The sequence below is a fragment of the Rhinolophus ferrumequinum genome, chromosome 22, assembly GCF_004115265.2.
Source record: "Rhinolophus ferrumequinum isolate MPI-CBG mRhiFer1 chromosome 22, mRhiFer1_v1.p, whole genome shotgun sequence".
Taxonomy (NCBI): Eukaryota; Metazoa; Chordata; class Mammalia; order Chiroptera; family Rhinolophidae; genus Rhinolophus; species Rhinolophus ferrumequinum.
In genome coordinates this window covers 428,385-451,897 of record NC_046305.1, presented here as the reverse complement: position 1 = coordinate 451,897, position 23,513 = coordinate 428,385, and the positions used below count along the sequence as shown (strand labels likewise).

At 38.9% G+C, this 23,513-nt stretch overlaps 1 protein-coding gene across 5 annotated transcripts in view; it reads left to right on the top strand.

Moving 5' to 3' along the window:
- The window catches only part of ASH1L (ASH1 like histone lysine methyltransferase), a 115,562-nt gene that overhangs the window by 7,164 nt on the left and 84,885 nt on the right, over nt 1-23,513 (top strand). For 3 of the 5 annotated variants that reach the window (XM_033092167.1, XM_033092163.1, XM_033092166.1), the window contains one exon: nt 16,757-17,277. In XM_033092167.1, coding sequence (XP_032948058.1) covers nt 16,858-17,277 — 420 coding nt within the window. In that variant the 5' untranslated portion in view covers nt 16,757-16,857. Of the gene's footprint in view, nt 1-711; nt 958-16,756; nt 17,278-23,513 lie in introns of all 5 variants that reach the window. The other 2 variants (XM_033092165.1, XM_033092164.1) reach the window with 2 other exon arrangements.

The window sequence follows — 23,513 nt, the reverse complement described above, 5'->3', positions numbered from 1 at the left end:
AAATGCAAAAATGTGTAATTGCTTTTCTTAATAATGAATAACTCTCCTAGCTTTCATATTGGTGTATTCCCCTCAATTTGTTGAAAATCCCAAACAGAGGTTAACTAGTCAGGTTGCCTAAGCTCAGATAGCAGTTTTGCTACTTACTGTCCTGCTTAGCAAAACACTGATGCTCTTTGGTTTTCTTGACTGGAAATTGATGATAATACCTGAGCACAGGGTTGTTGGAGGGGGGATGAGACAGTAAGTTTAAAATGCTGAGCATGACATGTGTCATATAGCAAGTGCGTGACAGAGATTTGCTGCTGTTAGCTATTTCTCGTCTTCGTTTCCTGACGAGAAATTATTTTTTAGCAAAGCCAATGACCTCCCTTATATTTCCTATAGGAGGTAAGAATATGCAAAATGCATTTTTGAAAGTGTATAAACATCTTCCTTAGATGTATATGTATTTTTCTAATTCTTAATTTCTCTTATTTTCCTCACATGTGAATTCTGCTTTTGTATTTTCCAACTTCACTCTACGCAAGGCTTTTGTGTTTGGCTTCTTTTTACCTTCTTATCAAATCAAGGATTTGTCTCCCAAGTGAACAGGGATGTATCTTACTGGGTGAATTTTTTGGAATGGAGAACCTTAAATCTTTGAACTGAAATGGGTTTGGTTATGACTATTCTCTTTTTAAACTGATCAGTATTTCCTTTGATTTTTAGGAGCCCAGTGTATTCGTCTAAAGCAGAACCCATCTCTTTCACTAAACCACCTCATTTGCTTCAGAAACAAGACCAGCATGTATTTATTAAGTGTCATGGTGTGCCAGGCAGCGGGATGCAATGAGGAACGGAATAAGGTCCGTGGGCATTTTCCTTTTCCTTCTCCAGGACGAGGTCTTTCAGTGCTGCTGTCACAGACAGCTTCTCTCACATTACGTGTGGTTCAGCAAGACTTCTGTTCTTAAGGTACAGTAGGGATTTCGGAAGGAATGTCTTGGGATATGATTATTTTATGCCAGAGCAAATCAATTCTAGGACAAAGATCTCTTCTTCTTGAGGAATCTTTATTGTGCGCCTGTGTTTTATCCAGTCCGTCCATTGGGCTGTTAGTCCTTCGGGATATCCGTGGGGTTAACTCCTCTGTTCAGAGTCAAATAAAAACCAGCATTCGGCCTTCTGTGCCTTCTAACAGAAGGAACATTTCTTTCATGCAACAACTATTCGTTGTCTACTTTATGCCAAGTGCCGTTCTAAGCCCAGGGCATATAGGAGTAAATAAAACAGTCAGAAATCAGCCTTCCTAGTTGGTGCTCACTTTCTAGTGCATAAGATAGAAATTAAATAAATAAGCATGACGTCCTAGCATTTGGGGGTTAAGTGTTGCACAGGAAATGCAGACAAGGTCAGGGGATGTCAGTAGGTTAGGGACGTCCTCTGAGGTGGTGGTACTTGAGCAGAGACCTGAATGCTGTGCAGGACCCATGCAGCTCTGGGGGGCGGGGGAGCCTAAGCCCTGAGGCCGTAGTGTGTGTACTTCAGTTAAAAAGTAGGAAAGTGCTGGAACAGGGTAAACGAGGTGGGGAGGAATGATAGGGAACAGGCAGCCAAGGGCTCGGTAATACGGGACTTGGAGGACTAAGGGTCCAGGTTTTATTGTAGATTTGACAGGAAGCTGCTGGAAGGTTTTGAGCAGGGAGTGACTTGATCTAATCTATACCCTTTGAAAGGCAAGAGGGATACAACCAGAGTGGCCAGTGAGGGGCTGTGTGACATTGAGGCAAAGGTGACTGAGCTGAACCTGGGGTGCTCTCAGGGAGGGGTGACTGGGGTACGCGGTGAAGGTGATGGGGACAATAACTTGGATTACGGGTGGGTCTGTGGGAAAGAGTCGTCGGGAGTGACCTGCGACCACCTCAGGAGTTGAATGCCATCGACTGAAATGAAGAGCCCTGGGAGAGGCCGGTGGCGGTGTGCTGCCGTCAGGGATCCGGTCTGGATGTACCACCTCTGAGATGTTTCAGGTGGAGATACCGAGTAGGCAGTTGGATGCGTAAGTCTCCCGTGGCGGGGCACGAGACGCCTGGGAGCTGATCAGTGTGGATGGAGTTGGTATTTAGAGCCAGGGCACTTGACGAGATGAGATGACCTGCAGGTTGGAGTTCTTGGACTGAACTGTGGGGTGTTCTTGACACTTAGAAGAATGTAATCAACAGTGCCAGGGCCTAAAGAATCTTTTGATAATTTTAGGAATTAAACCTTCCTAAGAAAACCTAACAGATACTAACTAGTCAAGATATAGAGACAAAAACAAAATGGCTGATGAACAAATTGCTATTTTTTTAATCTGTTAAATAGCTCTTTGATTATGTCACAGAGATCAGAACACTAATTTTATATGAAATTAACAACCAGAGTGCCTATTTCTACTCGATTACTCTGAAAAGATAGCCAGATTGGTCACTGCCTTCCTACCTATCCATTGTGGAGAGCGATGTAAGGTAAAAAAAAAAGTTGATAAAATGATGAAGTATCAAAAGACCTGAAGCTCCTTACCCATTAACACGATAAGCGTTTCTAGCTTTGAAAACTTAGAGTATGATATCAATCTGCCTCCTGATTTCTTTGTTAGTCTATCATTGGGCATTGTTAAACCTTCCTTTAAAGAAGCTGGTTCTTTAATGAGTCAACACATGTAATATCCTAGAAAACATGTGTAAGATCCACTACCTGTAAATATTAGGGGCTTCATGTCATTTAGGTTGATTTACTGCCTGTTTAGGGACATATTTTCTGGATGTGGGTAAGGATCTATTTAAGTATACTGGAGGTGTCAGAAATTGAAAGGAGTAGAAATAATGGACAATAAAGGCAGTCATAGCATAAAGGTTATTTGTTGTTGTTGATTTAAAAACCTTTTAGAAATCCTCTGAGCTAATGCCTGAAACAGATACTGTTCTCTTGCTTGAGTACACGACTCACACTTGCCAATCCACCTCTACCATTAGGAAAATGTAGGGCCCATCTGTTGAATTGGCACTGTGCCTAAAAGGCCGGTAGTTTTGGACTTTTATCAGTCCTGGAAGAGAAATTAATTTCAGAACCGTTGAGGGGAAACATTTCTAGTAACAACGTATTCCCCAGGGTTTAGTTGACCTCTTGTTGCTATTTTATAGAAATCACCAGAGAATTAAGGATCCGTATTGTGTATGATTTCTTTTTTGCAAGTCAAAGTAATAATCAGCAGTTGAGTGCATTAGAGAAGCCAGTTCTCTTCCAAGTAAATGGTGCCCTTATGAGGACACTACCAAAAATTTCCGTAATATTAGAGGCAGTCTTCTTAAGTAGGACTGAGATGTTTAAGATAGTAGTACGATCTGGGGTTCAAGTAAGCCTCTAACAATGCTTCTAAATGAATCTGTTCCACAAAAATCTGGAAACTATTCACTGAGGTGTAGAACTAGATGGTGAAAAATGGCCATCTCCTAGTGTCATGGGCATCCGTTTTGTACCTCACCTTAAAAATGGGAACAAAAGTCTGGTGGTGGTGGTGGTGGTGGTGGTCGTCATTGACCCCATTAAGAACGTAATGAAAGCTTTGTACCCTTTCCCCAAAGGTACACATACACCCATACAATTTTTGGTGTATCATTTTTTGGAGTTCATGGGCAATTTTGATTATAGGCCAGTATCCCTTGTTTCATAAGCATCTTAATTATGAATGCTATGGAATGACAGTTGCATTCTTTACCTGTTCCCCTACAGAGACAACTCTTAAAAATGGAAATACACACTTAAGGACGTGGCGGTTGGATGGTGGTTTAAGTAAATCTTTGCTGAACTGTCTGTCATCGTCCACCTTCCTTTCCCTTTCACCATTTTGGTAATGCAGTAATTTCTGGAGAATCATCAGTTAAAGCAACAGAGTAGTGTTAGAATGGCAGGCTGGGTACAAGAAAAGTAATTGTTCTCCAAAATCAGTAAAATGGCAGCAAAGCAATAATCGTGTGTCGTGCCTTATGCTGATTGGCTTCCTGCCTCTGGTTACCTCGCTTTCCTAACTGCACTCCACACACCTCTCTGCATGCGATTCCTAGATCTAAACCTGACCGTGGCCCTTGGTAGAGCAGACTCTTTAGCACTCTCTTCAAGATCTTGCCCACCTCTCCATCTTTGTGTCTCCCTGGGCCCCTTGCCCTTGTGTTTCAGCTCTCTGGACCTGCCATCCTTCCAAGCCTGGGTCATTTAGATCTCCATGACTCTCACGTTTCTTGCAGTGCGGAGCTGCTTAGAGGACATCTACCCATCTTGTGAGACAACAGTTTTCCGAATTGATTGTATGACTGTATAACTCTACCAGAATGCATAGATTTCTAGTTGCTCCACATCTTCGTAAACATTTGGTGTTGTCGTTCTTTTTAATTTTAGCCATTCTCGTGGGTAATAGTATCAGATCGTGGTATTGATTTCCATATCTCTGATGACTAGGGAGGTTGAGCATCTTCTTAAGTGTTTGTTGGACATTTGGACATCCTCTTTTGTAAAGTACCTGCTCTTAACATATTTTCTGAATGCATTTCCTTTCTCAGATACGTATATGCATCGCAAATATCCAATTTGTGGCTTGCCTTTTCACTTTCTTGGTGGTATCCTTTAATGAACAGAAGTTCTTATTTTTGACAAAGTCCAATTTGCCTTTTTCTTAAAAAAAAAAAAGGATGGTGATCTAATTTGAAAAGGCATGGACTTGGGGGTAGCGGGGCAATGGGGAATTACTTATCAACAGTCATAGAGTTTCAAGCAAGATGAATAAACTCCAGAGCGCTGCTGTACCTGTAATCAACACTGTGTTGTACACTTACAGTTTTGTTAAGAGGGTAGATCTCACATTTAAATGTTCTTACCATAGTAAAATAAAGTTAGGTGTGTAGTAGGTGGTAGTCTATTGAAAGGAATCAAAGAAGAAAGGAGTGGATTAAGAAAAGAGCGAGTCAGTATTAGGATAATGGAGTTAGAAAGGATGTGTAGAAGTTATTGGGTTAATTTTCTGATTTGTATGTAGCTTTGAACAAAACAACAAGACTATGAGAGGTGTGTGCGTATGGTAACTTAGGTAGTTCAAATCTTTGCAAAACATGTTTTTATTGGATTTTTGTTTATTATAAAACTAATACAGTTCTGTAATAGGTCAAGAGAAAATATATAATCTTGTTTTTTTAACTTCTAAACTTTCTCCCTAAAGTAACCAGTGCTGTCAATTGGTATATAATCATCTGTACTTATTCTGTGTATATACAAATATGTACGGTTTTTTCCTGCTCTTTACAAGTGTAAGATCATGCTTGATTTTTCACTTAAAAATAGCAGTCATGCTGTGTGTGTGTGTGTGTGTGTGTGTGTGTGTTTGTTTGTGTGTACTTTTTTTGTGGCTACATCAAGGAGTGCTGTAATAAAATTTGTTGGTGCTTTTTTCTATGACAGAGTCTCAAAAGTAGAATTACTATTGAAGTCAGAGTATGTAAAATTTAAAATTGTAATAGATACTATAAATACCACTTTCCAAAATAATGGTGGCTACTACTGGTGGCCACTAGTGCTCATTTTTCCTTGCCAGTATTAGCTGTTATCAGTTTTCAAAATTTCAACCAAACTGATGAGTGAAAAATACCTTGTTTAATTCATACCTCCCTGACTATTAGTGAGGTGGTACATCTTTTTATTTTTCTAATTGATTATTTCTATCTCTTTTGTAATTGCCTTTGCATATCTCTTATGTGTGTTTCTTATTTACTAGTTCATAGAGTAACTTTATATATTAGAGATATTAATCCTTTTTCATGTTAGTTATATTTTCTCCCAATCTATTGTTTGTCTTTTTATTGTTTATAATGTCTTACCATACAGATGTATTACGCTTTTAGATAAATTTGTGAGTATTTCTTTTATGTCTTCTACTTTCCTGATTTGACTGAGGGTTTCTCCACTAGAGGCTATAGAAATATTCACAAATATTCTTCAAGTGCTTTTATTTTTGCATATAGCTCTGAAACCCATGAGGAAATTATTTCTGTATGGAACGTGAAGAGTGGGTCTGACTTTCTCCAAATGGATTGCCAGTTAGGTCATGCAGCAACATACGTCAAATAAATCAGCTTCTTGCCATATTGAAATCTAGTAATTGGAAAAAGTTTTCACAGGACTACCACTAGCCCATATTTTGTTTTTATGCAAAGTAGGAAAGGAATCCCTTCCACAACATGCTTTATTTTGATATGCCAGATAATTTTTAAATGGCTTTATTGAGATACAATTCATGTACTATGCAATTCACTAATTTAAAATGTACAGTTCAGTAGTTTTTAGTATATTCACATAGTCATGGAACCATCACCATTAATTCGAGAGCATTTCAACTTGTATCCATTACCTGTCACTCTCCTTCCCAGGCGTTCCTCCTCTCCCCTGGCTCTAGGGAAGTAACCACTATCTCCTTGCTTTCTCTATAGATTGGCTTTTTTTTGAACATTGCATATAAATGGAATCATATACTATGTTGTCTTTTGGAATTCGCTTCTTTCATGAGCATATTGTTTTCGAGGGTCCTCCATGCTGTGGCTGTGGTGTGTGTCAGCACTTCATTCCTTTCATTGATGAGTACCACTCCATTGTATGGACACTGTTGCGTTTGTGTGGACATAACTTTTCATTTCTCCTGGGTAGCTCCCTAGGAGTGGAATTGCTGTGTAACCTTGGGAGGACTTGCCAGACTGTTTTCCAAAGCAGCTGCATCATTTTACATTTCTACTCCAACTTCTGCACAGAAAGTTTTTATAAAAAACAAATGTAAGATATTCACAATGTGAATGCTGCCCTCCTGGAAGTGCCTCTTTTGTTTAGTGTACAACCGCGTGCATCGGCCCTGAGTGGACAGCCCCCACCCTTGTCCCAGTGTAATCATTCATTAATGGGAAAATCGACTTCGGTTTCCGTCTTATTGCCGTTGTAGAATTCCCTAGGGACAAAGATAAATAAATGGCCCTATATATTCCTTGCAACCACAGTCCCTCCCACCCCACCTTTAAAAAAAAAAATTAAAATTATATATTTAATCCATGTTAATTTGGCTTCTTGGGAAGAGCTGAGTATACGGTTTGATTAAATTATCACCTGACGGTCTATGGGTATAATTTTTTACTCAGGATTTAAGTTTGGGAATGCTTTCTGTGTGTATCTTCCTCTTGTGGCTTACTAGTTGTAATTTATGTCTGCTCTTTCACTTTCCTATTCTAAGTTTCTAGAAGTAGTTTGTTTGTATAGTAGTTTTTCTTTGGTCCTGAGACATATTTTCCTCCCAGTTTAATATTTCTGAAATTAGGAAATAATAATTGATAATTACATTTAATATGATAGAGGTTTTTAAAAAATATTTTCCTGAAAATGTAGGCATTCATTCATAAAACCTCTTAAAATCGGTGGCATCATGGAATTTAAGAAATATATACAATATATCAATATGAAAATAAATAATTTATTGGTGATTAGTACTTTGGAAGTTAGGAATTATTGGTGATTGTCACTGTCTTTTAAATGAAAGGTCGCTCTGTAGTGGAGTGAAAAAGTTTAGTTTGTCCTACTTTGTAAGTGTAATTTATATGTTGTATCAGTTATATAAATTATTTAGGAATATAGTTCAAATTTTATTGGTGTCATCATGGAGGTAGTTAGCATTTTGTGATTTTAGTACTTATGTAAGTCAGTGATTCAGTGGTTTCATGTAAAACCTCTTAAACCAGTTCGGACTGCTTACCTTTTTACTTTTGGAAAGCAGATTACATGGTTATACACATAGCACTTATTTTTTAAGTTGTGAAAACAGTATGAGATGATATAATATCTAAAGAAAAATAGCAATTCTTTATTTGTCTGATGTCTTTTAGTCTTTGTCTTATATTCATGATTAAAAATATAGTAATGTGTATATTGTTTGTTTAGTCATTAAGTATTGAGTATCTTTTACTTTTCAGGTGGTTTGCTGAGGATGTAGCCGTGAATAAAATTAGGCAGATAGGATTCTTATTCTCATGGAGCAAGTGGTCTAGTGGAAAATAAGGTTATAACTTACTAGTACGGTAAGTGTAATGCGTGAGCACTTAGCAGGAGGTCTCTGGTCTGGGGGCTTGGGCACTGTCCCCCTGACGAAGTGACCTTTAAGCTGAGGTAGAAAAGAGGAGTAGAAGTCATCCGGGAAGGGGGTGGAAGAGAGAAGTAACGTGTAAGTTCTTCTAGAAGAGGGCAGACAGAGGCATTTGATGACCTGACAAGTCCTTGGAACACGTGTGTCACACGTATATCAGCTTTTGCTGTGTTTTGGTTGTAATTTGCCCCTGCTTGTGAATGGTGAACTAGAAGTAGTAGGTCGGGGCAGGTAACAACCACCAACACTGGTGTGTGTGTGAAGTACTGTTCTCAGTGCTTTCATATGTGAGTTCATTGAACCCTAACAACAGATGAGAGAACTGAGGCACAGAGAGCCTTGCCCAAAATCAAATGAGCGCAGCAGAACTGGGATCTGAGCTGTGTGTTCTGGGTCCCTAACCACTGAACCATACTGCAATGCACATCTAAGTTGTAAGTTATGATTAGGACCAGGAACTTCCATATCGGAAAGCCAGTACGAAAGAATTCCAAGGTTTGAAGCAGGAAATGACATAGATTGTTAAATCATTTCTGGCTGCATCTTGGAGAAGGGACTAGAGGAGAGCAAGGGGGTGTACAGAGCTGTTAGGAGGCTCCTGCTATATTCTGGGCAGCGATGGTTTTTTGACAAGTCAGTGACCGTGGAATTAAAGAGAACTGAGTGTAATTGAAAATTATTTATGTGGTCTTCACAAGTTTGGATGTTAGATCGAAGATTGGGAGTAGAGGAGTGAGAAGAGTCAAGGATGATGGCCAGATTTTGACTTGAGCCACTGGTGGTACTGTGATTACTTGGCTAATATGATATATTCCAAGAAATATGATGATCATCTGTGAGGATTTTAAAGGCATGAAACCTAGGACAAATTAAAATGTATACCGTGCTGTAAATTTTTGAATCTTACAGAGTTAACTTATACTCTGTTTTTCAGTGTTGGGAAATAGAACAATGATTACAGTCTCTAACTATATTTTAAAGACCACAAAGAAAAGCAAAAAATTATCACAGATGAGACAAGCTAACTTTACTTATTTTAAGCTGAAAATCTGCCAACATTGTGCTGTCTGCAGTGATCATTTTAGATAAGTATACTTACTCAAAAAGAGAGTTATTTTTATATATTAAAGAAAGTTAATAAGATAATTACCTTTCTTACCTAGTTTTTTAAAAACCGTATAAAATTTACTTTGTATTTATATGTTGTTGTGCTGCCTCCCTTCGTATGTATCATGTTCATATTTCCAGCTGTCTGCTTGGTCTTCCCACGTAAATGTGTGCCAGGCATCTATAATGTAATGTATTGATTACCGAGCTCTTCATCTCCCTGTCAGTCTCATCCTGGCAGACAAGTTCTAGAATGTCGACCACATGAAGGCAGGGTTTTTGTGATTTTTTTGCACAGCTGTATCCCTGGCTCCCGTTGCAGAAAGGGCCTCAGTGGTACAACTCACTCGTTGCTCAAGTTTTGAAAGTTTCTTTACCTCCCTTTTCACTTCTTATTGACAAATTATGTGAGTCACACCTCTAAAATACCTCTCAATCAACCCATTTTCTTTATTTCCAGTGCTACCACCTTAATCTGTCAATCTTATGACTGGTATTCCAGAATCAACTTTTGCTGTCTTTCTAAGCATTCTTCCACAGCAAACAAGAGAAGTTTTCTTAAAATATAAATTGTGTCTTGTTACTCCCCTACTCAAAGTTGCTTTTTGGATTCCAAATCTTTAATGTAGCCCAATAAGGCCCTTGGCAAGCTATTTTCATTTATCTTTCCATTTTCATTTTGTGCTGTTCCCCCTTTGGATTATCTACCATTAATCTTTACAATCTGAGGGACTTCTTAAACATACTGCTCCCTATTTTTAGATCATTTCTACCTCCACATTTTGCCTAGCTATTTCCTACTCAGTCTGGGTCTTGCTTATTAAAGTTAAATATTCTTCTAAGATGTGTCCCCTGTCCCTCCAAGTTCCCTTTATACACTACTTTATATCGTAGTACCTTCACAGTGATTATGTTATAATTACATATTTATGTGATTAGTCATTTGTCTGCCTATCCCTCTAAAAAAGTTCATGAGACCCAGGACCATATTTACATCACTTACGACTGTATCTACAATGGGTCGTCCCAGTTCTCAAAAATGTGTGTTGTGGCTCTTGAAATATTTATTGAATGAATGAAGGGATAGATTAAGAGTGATAAATTCATAAAGGAAATGATGGCATGATTAGAGAGCTGGTTGGAGAGCCAGTAGAATATATCATAGCAGCCAAGTGAGCATTCCAGATAGCAAATATGCCAAGTGTAGCAGGAAGAGTAATAAGATCAGGACAGAATTGACCTTTGGGAGGCAGCATAACATAGAATTTAAGAGGAGCCAGACAGACGTGGGCTGTACCTTTTATTGGCTGTTAACCTGTTTTTCCATCTCTGAAAAGGGAATAATAATAGTAACTGCCTCGTGGTGATCGTGAGGCTTAAATGAGGTAATCTATAGAAGCGTTTAGCATAGAACATTGCACATATCAAGAGCTCAGTGCATTTTAGGTATTTTTTATTACTTTTAATTTATTAATGCTGAGCCCACTGTGAGGATTCATTGTCGCACGTAAAGAATATGAAGTTGATCGTATGTCGCCTTGCTGAAGAGGGTTCTGTCAAAGTGTGTCTGTCCCCTTCCCACCCCTACGATCGGGTATCTACACGAAATGGTCTCCAAGCACAGTTGAGTTGTTTTCCAGTGGTTTGGTGTGTCCCGAACCAGGCTCTGTAGTAGCAGCGAACGTGTTCATTTCAGTCAGATCCACGGGATGTGGGATTCGTAGGAGAGGTTGGGTGGGCAGTGGTCTTCACTCTCTGGAGGAAATGGCGCCTGAGTCGGAGCAGCTCCCGTTTAAAGTCCGTATTTGTATTGCTCGCCAAATGTTCAGTGGCCCGTTGCAGAACCTACAGAGTGGCATTCGTAAATCATTGTGAATGGTGATTTATTTTGTTAATGTATACATAGGCTCTAACGTGTTCTTAGATTTGTGTTGATATGACGTGTATATTCTAAAAAGTTTGTTCACAGCTAACGTGATCTAGGCACAAGAGCTTCATGCTGTAGGTTTAATGGTAGTTTCCCTGGAATTTGGACCAGACTGTTCCAGATTGTTTTAGTGATTTGAAAACATACTATAAATCCCAAAGTTGCATGTGAAATGAATGTTGAACTTACCTCTTTGAGTGAAGAGACTTTTACAGTCTTTGTTCTGTGTGTCTCCTGGGAGCTGTGTTTTAAATTGAATATGTGGTGGTAGGAAGCATAGTAAGTTGTGTAACAACATGGCATCCTTGCCCCAGGATGGAAAACCTAGATTTGTGGAGATATCTTTCCAAAAGCTGAAAGAATATCATTCACAAAGAACATGCTTTGAAAGTTCAGAACAGCTTTCTGGCAGCTGCTGTAGGGACTGCTTTTCAAACAGTTTACATTTAGCAGATAAAAAGCATTCTTTGTTGTGAAGTATCTTCAGAATTTGGATTTATCTTTACTAGAAACACTTAAATTTGGTATGTGGGGTTTGCCAATCATGATTTTCCAGCCCCCACTGCCTAAATGGATTCACAAAATATGCCCTTCAGCATACTGTTCTTTTTCCTCCTTGATCAACTTAGGGGAACAATCTCTTTCTATTTGTATGTATGTTTTTAGGGTGGTGGTCAGTGTTTTCCCATGAATTCCTTTTTAGCTTAGTGATATTCTGCTATTTTGTAATAATGCGTGTCACTTGAGTTCAGTTTTTTCCTTTTTTAAAATAAAGAGAATCACGCTTTCCCAAACACTTTTATGGAATAGTTTGAAAGTAAGGACTGTTAAAAAATGCTTTGAGTTCTTTGGAAGCAGTACTGAAATTCGACTTTACATTTATAAATATATATTAAGACTTCTGAAATTCTTTCATTATGAAAAGCACAAGTTGTAGTAAATTTTAAAATTGTATACTTGCACATATGGATATAAAAGCAATTGTTTTGTGTAAAATATTATTTATTTTTATTCCAGAAAGGATTTGTTTTAATAACTCATCCAAAAGATACACAGCCGGTCCATCAGTTCACCATTAGTAACAGGATGGGCATTAGAAATTAAGAACCAAGGAAGAAGAGAGAGGAAAAAAGAATTAGAAAAGGAACAAATTAAAGCCAATGAGATAAAATCCACATAAGGCGTGAAATTACTTCAGGTATTTACTGAGCAGTGCCCGGTACTATTCCAGGTGCTGGGCTTCTCCGTTCAACTAAGCTGCCAAAAGTCCATTTCCTGGTGGACCTCACACTCCAATGGAAAGGTGTAGACAATAAATAAATATGTTGTACACCATATAATGAGAAGAGCAATGGAGAAAAATGAAAGAGAGAATACAGTGTGAGAAGAGGGTGGTGGGATGGCTGTTCTAGTCTATAAAGGATTGTCAGGGAGCACCTCTTCTGTAGGTTACGTGTGGGCAAAGACATGAAGGAAGTAAAAGAACAGATCATGCAAGTATCTGGGGAAAGGGTGTTTGTTCTAGTCAGATGGAATAATAACTGCAGGCCGTGAGGTAGGAGTATTTGTGTTGTATTTGAGAAACAGAAGGAGGAGGCCTGCGTGCCTCTCTTTTGGGAACTGAGAGGCGAGACTGGTAGGAGACTGAAGAGAGATAGAGGGTATTGTAGGGCAGATGAAATAGGCCTTCAGACCATTGGAAGCACTTGGGCTTCTACTTGGAGTGAAGCAGGAAGCCATTGGACAGACATGGAGTAGAGGAATGACGCGATCTGACCCAGGCTTTACGAGGATGATCCCGCTGCTGAGTTCAGAAGACCAAAGCGCCCCAGGGCCGGAGGAAGCAAGGAAGGTTAGGCTATTACAGTGGTCAAGCCCAGATACGTTATCGCTGTCAAATTAGTGGGAAGGGGAAAATTTAAGAAAATTAGTGAGAAATGGACTCTCACTGATTATGTGACACTGTAATTCCATTACTACGTTCTGCACATATTTTGAAGGTAAAGGACACTTTGTTGACCATACGGGTATGGGGGGATTAGAAATAGAAAGGAATCAAGGGTGATTAGAAATTTTTGACCTAAATATTTCTGGTTGAAGTTGCATTTATGGAGATGAGGAAGCCTGTGGGAAGAACAGATGGTGGGGGCGAAGATGAAATGATTTTAGACATATTAAGCTTGAAAGTACCTAATTAGTACACATCCAGTCAGTGTCAAGTAGGCATTTAGATATATGAGTCTGGAGTTCCAGGAAGAGGTCTCAGCTGCGCACTATCTGGAGAGAGAAATTTGTTAATCATCGATGTTGGATGGCGTTTAAATCCAAAAGCTTAATTCTGGTCCTTTAGGAAGTAAGTGTCGACAGAACAGGGAAGAAGAGCATGCCAGGGTGTGGAGTGCGGGGAGGAAAAGAACTGGCAGGGGATGGCTCACTAGGGGGCGAAGAATCCCGAGAAGGGTCCTGGAAGGCAAGTGAAGGAGGGAGCGGCCGTTCAGCTGGTCAGATACTGGTGACAGGTCAGGTTAAGGTGAGAGGACGGAGACGTGGCCGTGGTACCTGGCGGTGGAGGGGACATTGTAACCCTGACCAGCAGTTTCTGTGCAGAGGTGGTGGTGAAAGTGTAAGTGACGTGTTCAAGAGGAAAAGACGGGGCATTGGAGACGGGGAGTATAGACAACCCTTTCGAGGAGTTCTGTTGAAGAAGTGGACAGCTGGTGGAGGGTACGGGGCAAGAGGAGTTGGGAGCTCATTGCATTGTGTGGAGGAAAGGGGAGAAGTGGGGGTGTGAGGGAGAAAGGAGATGCGCTTCCCTGAGTAACGCCCCTGAGAAGCCGGCAGGGACAGGATGCAGTCTCCAGTGCAGGCGTGGTGGCAGAGACAGGTGATATATTCTGATCGAAAGGAGGGCAGGATCGATGGGAGCAGGACGGGCGAGCGGGGAGATGCAGGCTGGGAGCTGGCAGTTTCCTTCTGAGCGGTCTGCTGCCATCAGATTGGACGCCAAGTCAGCGCGAGTGGAGATGCTGTGGAATAGATGGCCAGGGTTGTGGCTGAGTGACCAGATGAGGGACACGTGACAGCACTGAGGGCCACTAGAGGTCAGTGGTCAGGAGCAGAAAGGGACATCAGTGAGCATGATGGTTTCTCTTCCACCAGCTTTGATGGTACAGGGATAGAAGGGTCATAAGGTATGATTTGGAGGCTCTTACTCGTGCAATTAAGATAGTTTAGGGATTTTACAGAAAACCACTGTGGGAGGTACAGTCAGCAAACAATAAGAAAAACCTCGTGTATAGGTTTCAGATTTATAACACAAGATGAAGTCATGTAAAAAAAGGAAAGGAACATTTTCTACACGCCAAACATTATGTTAGAAGCTACAGTGGCCTTAAAATTCACTCATTCATTCAAATATTCTTTGGGTGCTATTAATAAAATACGTGATGGTCATTGTTCCAGGGGTTGGGATGTAGTGGTGAACAAGCCAGGAGAGGCAGGAGAGGTCCCGACCCGCGTGGAGCTTACGTTTTAATTACAGTCTGCCTGGGGATGTAGCTGACAAGTGGGGAGCAAGAACACAAAGTGACCTGAATCGTGATTCTCCATGGATAGTAGGTGCTTAGGGGAGGGTCAGGTCAGGGCAAGCTTGAAGGCTGGTCTGAGAACACAGGTCCACAGTTCATCATCCACAAGTCTGTTGCTTTTAGAAAGATACCAGGATGCGGAATGGGTTACTTTCACTGCAGTGTATAGAATCCCACTCCTTAATCAAACACGGTGATGTTTCAGCATTGAAATTCACAACTATTCACAGATATTGTGGCAATTAAGACAAAAATGGATCCAGATCAGGTTTTGTCACTAATGAGTGATGAACAGGCTTTTGGTTTTCAGACTTTGAATTTCAGGATTGTGAACCCATCATGGAGAAGATAGAGCTTTGTAATCATAAAGGGGAAGAAAGCACATGGCGCAGAAGCAGAAATGAACCCCATTTGTTAGGGACAGTCAAGAAAACAACTGACTAAATCACAGGGGATGAGTGTTAGGAAGTAAGGGTAAGACCAGTCTGGACAGTCAGAGCCAGATCATGAAAAGCCCGAATGCCGTCGTGGAGCGTTACTGTGTGAAGTGAGAGCAAGAATTGTCCGAGTGCACTGACCGGGAGACCCTCTCTCAGCTGTGAGTGAAGAGAGGGGACAAGCTCAGAGGTGTAGTGGGCTGCCCAGTACTTATGGAGAAACTACTTAAAAAGCTGCTGCTCCCACTGGGGATAATAATAACATTGAATTGTTGGTACCTTTTATTGAGCCCTTGCTATGTGCTAGCCATCGGGCTATACGTTTTACTTCCATTCCTCGTGAGAGTTACCAAACACTATATCACGTGGTCTTTGTCCTCGAGAATCTTATAATCTTGTTGGAAAGAACAGCCTTAAGGCATATAATTTAAACTATAAAATATTCTACTTCATAAACGGAACTTTCTAAGGGTTAGGATGTTCGTTTTCCAGATACTAGTCTGGCTTTTGTTCTAGATACAGGCTTGAAATAAAGACTAGTCTGTCATCCTCAAGAATAGTGAGTTGTTTTCTTTTGGTTTTACGTTTACTAGTCAGCCTTCTGATTATATAGTAATCTGGTTTCCTGAGGATCTTTATTTATCAGAAGGGGGTTGCCCTGTGTAGAGATTATTCAGTTTCTCAAGTAAAATGTACCACCTGCTGTAAAATAATACATTGATGTGCAGGTTTAAAAGTATTTTATGGATTTGGGGAATTGAAGCATGCCAGCTGACTACTACTCTTAGGAAAACTTGTAAAAATAAATTTCTGGTTTTCATAGTTTTTATAACAATTGTTATAAATCATTTGTGTAATTAGTTGTTTACCATTTGTCTTTCTCACTAGTGTATAAGGCTTTTAAGGTTGGAAACTGGATCTGTTTGGTTGAGTACTGTGTTTCCAGCACAATGCCTAGCACATGATAGGTGCTCAGAAATATTTTTGAATTCAGAGTTGAATTGTACAACAGAGATAATTCCAGCCGAAGAGCCCTAATGTAAAAAAAAAACAAAAAAAAAACACCTGACAACCTCTTATAAACGTCTGGAGCAGTGAAACCAGCCCAAAACATGATTCTTTACCCTCAGTGAAACTGATTTTATTCAACTGAAAATGTAAGAAATACATTCCTTTGAAACCGAGAAATGCTAAAATATATGAATATAAAATTATTTTTATCTTAGGCTTGTGTTTGCAAAAGCTTTTTGGTTGAGTTCTAACAGTGGTTCTTAAACATTGATTTGCACCATACCCCTGCCGCTTGTTTATGATATCTGTAGAATAATAAACTTATTCTGAAAATTTATGTTTAATTGTAACTAAATGAATTTAAATTCAATTTGAACTACATTTTGATTTAACTGTGATTTGAGTTTCTTGCTGACTTCCTTGACCCCCTCCCCGAACCCCATTTCTCTTGTTAACCAGTTGTTGCCTCTATTCTGATAAATTTTTGTTATGGTCTATCCTGCAGAGAAAGAGATGCTGGTTGCACATTTTGGAGATCCCTGTTTTTTGTGGAACACAGTTCTGTAAAATATTCCTAGGATTCCTTGGCAATAACACACACTTGTGATGGACCCTAGAAATACTGCTATGTTAGGATTGGGCTCTGATTCCGAAGGATTTTCAAGAAAGAGTCCCTCTGCCATCAGTACTGGCGTACTGGTCAGCAAGAGAGAAGTGGAGCTCGAGAGCAGCACGAAGGAGGAGGAGGGCCCTCGCAAGTGGAACCGGGACCGAAACAGCGAGGCAGGGAAAGGTGACGGGCTGACTGATGCACAGCAGCAGTTTTCAGTGAAAGAAACGAACTTTTCAGAGGGAAACTTAAAATTGAAAATTGGCCTTCAGGCTAAGAGAACTAAAAAACCTCCCAAGAACTTGGAGAACTATGTATGTCGACCTGCCATAAAAACAACTATCAAACACCCAAGGAGAGCACTTAAAAGTGGGAAGATGACAGAAGAAAAGAATGAGCACTGTCCTTCAAAGCGGGTAGGTGGCATCCCCACGGTGTGTGGTCGCTGGCAGTATCTGGGTTCCTCCAGTAATTCTTCTCTAACCTACATACCTGTTTTGGGAAGTGGGACTTGAATCCTTGTGTGTTATTTCCAAATAGTCTGTTTCGTAAGCCTGATGCAGGCTTCGAGGCTTTCCAGAGATGGGTGCGCTAGTTACCCACGTATGTATTTGGTTTGTAAAATGACGCCGCAGATACTCCCAAGGGGGCGTGTTAAGATCCCTGCTCCTAATGGCTTAGTGCGAAGAAGGCGGGATTGGTAGTTAGGAAGCCTCGACTTGAGTCTTGCCTTCCTGTGTACTAGTGTGACTCTAGACAAAAGAACAGAGAAGAAACTGAGGCTCAGAGATGGTAAATGATTGTAATACCGCCTACTTTTTGAATAGTTGGAAGGATCCAATTCATTAACATATGTTGAAAGCTTTTGTTAAATGAATTGTTATGCAAGGATTAATTCCTGTTGCTCCTCATAGGCAAGTTAATATATTAAAAATTGTCCCCTCTTTCCCACCAGCTATCCAAATATAATAACTAATTTTTCTTAACTTGTTACTCTGTCTAGTAAAGATACTAAGTTTGTTTTGGACTATGTGTTGATCACAAGTTTTAGTCACTCTACACAATACCTAGTTTCAGGCTGAGCAGATTTAAATTGTATGTGTACATAAATAAAACAATGGTTTAGGCAGAAAGTTTTGGTGGAACATTTTCGCTGGAATTTGGGAATATTCCTGACTGTGAAATAACTTGATTTTTACTGTTAATTCCTTAACATAAAACTCTTATGCTGTCTGAATGATACCAGAAACTGTAATGATGCAGGCTCTTTGTTCTCCAAATTGCTATGGCACCCAGAAATGTTTAGTAGTTGCCGTTCTGCACAAGATAATAGACATACATTGTAGCTTGGGAAGTTTTATTGATAAAATCAACTATGAATGAGTTGGATGATAAGTCAGGGAAAAAATGGGTACTGTACCAATCAATTTGTGAAAAAATTAACTGGATGATTCTTAGCTAAATTGATTAATCTACCCTGAGCCTTCCTTTCCTGATTTCTGAAATGAAGACATTACCTGTTTCTGCTGACCTCAAGTATTGTCATAAGATTGAAAAAAGATTTTTATTTGGATCTTTTTATTTGAAACAGTGTTACAGTTTATTTGCACAGCTAACTTGTAAAGGGATATAGGATGAATGATTGTCTTTAGTAATCTTTCCATGGTGTTTTTAAAATATTCAGTACTGAGGATGAGGTTTTGTACTGAAAAAATTTCACCCACAATGCATACTTACTCTCAATATATAAGTTGTTTATATCCCACATATCTTGTTTGTAGTGGAATCCAGTCTGTGGTTTCTGAGGGAAGGTATCTGTATACTTACAAAACTGCTGGTGATGGGTGGCTTTTTATTTTTCCAACAGTTACGTTAAGCATAGACTGTTGAATATATCACCCCCCTCTGAATTAGTTCAAACATAATGTAAAGAGCATGGGCTGTCTAGGCAGAACCAAATTCAAGTGCTGGCTTAATAACTGTGCACTGGCGATTTGGTTGATCTTACTGGGCCATGTTTTTCTCATTTATAACATGGGACTTAATCCCGATGTTAAATGGTTATATAAGTAATTAAATTTATGTGTAGTATCTGGCATGTGATAGTTTCATACGAATGTTAGGGTTTAGGGTTTAGGGTTTAGGGTTAGGTCTTCGGGTGTCTCTCTCATCCTCAACTTGCTCTCTGAATTCAGAAACTGATTAAGATAGCAAGGGATATACTTTGGACATGGGAAACCTATAATAAAATTTAATGTATAAGAGTGTGGATATTGGACCAGCAAATATTTGATTAGGTAATACCCTCCTATGATTGGGAATTTAGAAACTACAAAAGGAAACAATGAAACATTGTTACCGCCATCACCCTTCTCCCCCCTCTGAGTAAACCCACTTTGGAATTCCATTTTAGGCAATTGTGCGAGGACCCCTTATTAACTTATGATAATTCATTAGGCAGAACAGCCATTAATCAACCAAAATGAAGAAAACTATTCTGTATATGACTATGTCCTCAGGTTTACATTTACTCAGAAAATAATGCCACATTAAGAACAAATTGCTTGGAACCAAAATTGGTGCAAAGAAACTTCCAGTAAAGGAATTTGAACATCAGTGTCTATATCTCCCACAAATATATACAAGCAAATGCATGCCCCCCATTTAAAAATAATAAACAGTAGCACACTATGCACACTGGCCTGCATCGTGCTTTTGTCACTTAAATAGTGTGTTCTGGAGATTTCTCCATACACAAACTGAGAAATACGGCTTCAGCTCTTTGAAATACAGGTTACAAGTATTTTTTTCTGGTTGGTCGTTTGTCTTTAGATCTTGCTTATTTTATTTTGCCACACGGAAGTCTTTAGTTTTTTACCTAATTCAATTAATCTTTTCTTTTATGGCTACTAGAGTTCGACATATCATTATAAAGACTTTCTTCACTCCAAGTTTATAAAAGATCTTATGTTTTTTTGTAGGATTTTTTTGTTTCATTTTTAACATGTAAATCTTTGATCTGTTTTGAGTTTATCATCTGTAATATGAGTTGTGAATCCAACAACTTTATCTTTTTCCAAATGGCTACAGGTTGTCCCAACACTTTTATTAGTAAGTCCTCTTTACTCCTTGGAGTTTAGACACCGCCTTTACCGTACACTGACTTTCCCTATGTACTAGGGTGTAGTCTGGTTTCTCATTTCATTTTATGTCATTGGTGTCTCTCTTTATTTGAGAGCGTGATAGTTTTATTTATGTCTTATATCTGGTAGGGCTAATCCTTTTGCATTACTCATTTCAGAGTGCTCTTTGCATTCTTGCTTATTAATTTATAAACAATATGATTTCAGTAAAAACAGATTTTTTTTCCTAGAACTTGTCCAGTTGATTATGCTTTATATTTTGTGCATTTTCATCTGTGGCTGAACTTGGAACCTGCTTGGAGAATGATTGAGAAGCTCTGAATTTGCTTTGTCAGGAATTAGGGTGTGTTACTAACACCTTTCCTGGTCCCCACTTTGCCTCTAAGCTGTGGCTTGGTGCATTTTCCCTCTGGACGACTGTACCTACTTAGGTCAGCCTCCTTTTTCCTTTCCTTTTGGTATCCTTGGAGATTTTTCTTAGTTTCTGTGAGGTCAGCAGGCCAATAAACATTACGTCTTATGCTGTATTGAGTTATTTTGTTGTAATAGAAGAATCTTCACGGTATTTAGCCTGCCATATGGCTAGAGTGGAAATCACACCTGATTATTTTATAAGAAATATGTTCATTATTAATTTTATAGCAGATTTTCCTGTCTCACTTTTGTTTTTCTATTGTGGAAAGAAATTTTTTAATTTCCTGTAAAAATTCAGGCTATCATGCAACTTCATGTGGTACCTGTGTCATTTCATAAGTTGTCAGAACAGTATATTCATTCTTCTGTAGCAGTGTTTTCGAAAGTGAAAGTAGAGATGGAAGTCATAATATTTACTTAAATTTATCACACATTAACTTATAAGGAGAAGAGGCAATAGTACATTTCTTTCTGGCATTTAAACAAAATCCCAGTTTGGAATTGTGAAACATAGCTAGTTAATGTGATCTTAGTTTACTTAGGATACAAAGCCAGGGGGGAAAAAGTGCTTTTGTGACAAATGAAAAATACCCAAATGAAAAATAACCAAAATATCACCTGCTACAGGAAGTAGCAGGTGATTAAAAACTGAAACTTGTGTGAGCAGGAAGGGTTTGGGGTGTTTTGGTTCTCCAGTATACTGATTACAGGTTAGGTCAGGTGGCACGGAAGCTTGGAACCGTGTTGACTAACACTTTGTCAGTGAATAGTTTATTTAGCCTAGTTGAGTGGATTTCGTATGCACAATGAATTGGAAACAAAATTTACAGCCCTAGTTATAATTTTTCCTCCAAAAGATAGTTTCCTGTTCAGAAAAGAAATGCCTCTGCCAACTTAATATATTGTTTAAGAAACATTTCAGTGGAGATGGAATTTTAAATTTCAGTGGTTTTTCTTTTTTTTTGATGGAGAGTTATTAAAATCCACATGAATCCGAGTTTTCTAATTAAGGCCTGTTGAGCTTGAGATTTTATTAAGTTATACAACTGATAGATGAATGTGGTTTCTTTAGTAAGAAACCGTACAGATAATAGTAGTGACCGCATAGCTCGTTTGCCTCGCGATTTTTCAGTTGCCACATGCAAATCCCAACTGTTTTGAAATGAAATGTTGAGGAAAAAATAGGTTTTCCCTTGGCATTTCTGCAAAATAGCAATAGTATGTTTGGTTTTCTACATATAGTCCTTCCTTTAAATTGTGCCCTATGTTGGATTTGCCCAGTTTTAGATAAAATGTATGTATTTTTTATTGAGATATAATTCAACTACCACAAAATTTGCTCTTTTAAAATATACTGTTCAGTGGTTTCTGGTCTATTATTAGCTACATGCAAAGTTTTACAACCATCAGCACTATCTAATTTCATTACCCTAAATATGTATTTTTATTGTGTCGATTACACTGTAGATAACTGATCAAAGAACTGATATTTTACTTTGTACTTTTCACTGAGGGGGATCAAGTTTTGTATCATTTAATTTTCAACATAATCTCTAGTCAAAACTCACAGTATTCTTTGATTGATTTATTCCTCCAAAAAATATGTGCATCCCTATCCTGTATGGTAAACAAGTAATTGCGATGTAATGTAACTTTCATAATGGACACACAGTGTTTATGGAATCACAGAATGGTTGGGAGAAAGTGGTGAGCAGGAGTATATGCAAGGAGAGCTTTCCAGAGGAGCTCTTGTTTCAACTTGGGTATTGACATCTTTGTTAGAATTGCTACAAAGAGAAGGGCTTTGGGGGCAGAGTAAATAAAGGGCAAAGGCATACTTAGCATGTCTCCCAGAGGCTTGTCTGCTGGGCTGTGAAACAAGAATTTGCCATCGTGTAGTATAGTTGAGTACTGAGAAGATAAACAGGAGAGAGGACAGGCAGGATACTTATATCATCAACTTAGCGCTGCACTCAGAAAACTTACAGAGCCTTCGCGACTTTGCTTTTTGTCTGTGTTTACTTCTTAACAGATCTTGGGTTGAAGTTTCTTCTCTGACTTACAAAATGGGTTGTTTTAATTTTTAAATCACGTCGTGTTGCTTTTAATATAAAATTTAAAAATAAAAATTGCATGACTATACTCATTCTTCCTAGGATTTTTTTCTTTGTTTTTAATGTTTTGTGGTCTTACTTTATCTTAGTATTCCTCTTAAAGGAAACGTTCTGAAGTTAAAATTGCTTTTTTGTCAAGTTTTTCTAGTTGAGAAATTTGGGGGTTTTTTTGTTGTTTTTTTTTTTGTTTGTTTGTTTGTAGTTAGTAGGAGCCCTATAGTTTATGACTGTATCGTTAAGTCTTACCAAAGATTAGTACCTGAATTTTATTTTACAAATCTGTTGATGGTCTTTGTGCAGGAGTGAAAAGTCAAGTAGGAATAATATTGGGGCAGATGGGTAGAGCTTCTCAAGGACACAACTACAACAGCAGGTGGCATTAGAGATCAGGTTTAAGGATGAATTGCAAGGATTTAGCTGTTAAAGTGGGGAGGGAAGTGAGGTGTTTTGGGGGTTCATCGCACAGGTGGCAAAGCTCAGCATGACCCTTGAGCGTCATTGGTCTGTTTAAAGATTATCTGTCGGTGTATGTATTTTTCTTAAACCAACTACTTTGAAATCTAGGAATTAAGAATTCTCTTCCAAGAAGAAAAGGAAACTTTTGCTGTATGTCTAATATCCCCTCTCCCCTCCTAACTAAAAGGTGGAAAAATAGGAGGGTGTCATCCAGGATCTGTTTAATAACCGTTGCCTTCTTGTTATAAATGAGTATCGCTTTGCATCAGCAAGTGCGTGATGTCAGGTGTTAAGAAAGGTACATGCAATTGGGTAAAGACCGACCAGGGAAGGGGATGGCAGTTTGCACTTAACTGTGGCTTCTTTGGAACCCATGTCTTTCTAAAAGCTGCATTCGTGGTGTTCTTAAGGCTTCAGTTTCTCCAAAATCTATTCTCTAAATTGAGAGAAAACAGATTAGCAAAAGAAGATAATGTCAATAAAGGTGTTAGAAATGATAAGTGTGATTAAAGTGAAATAATTATG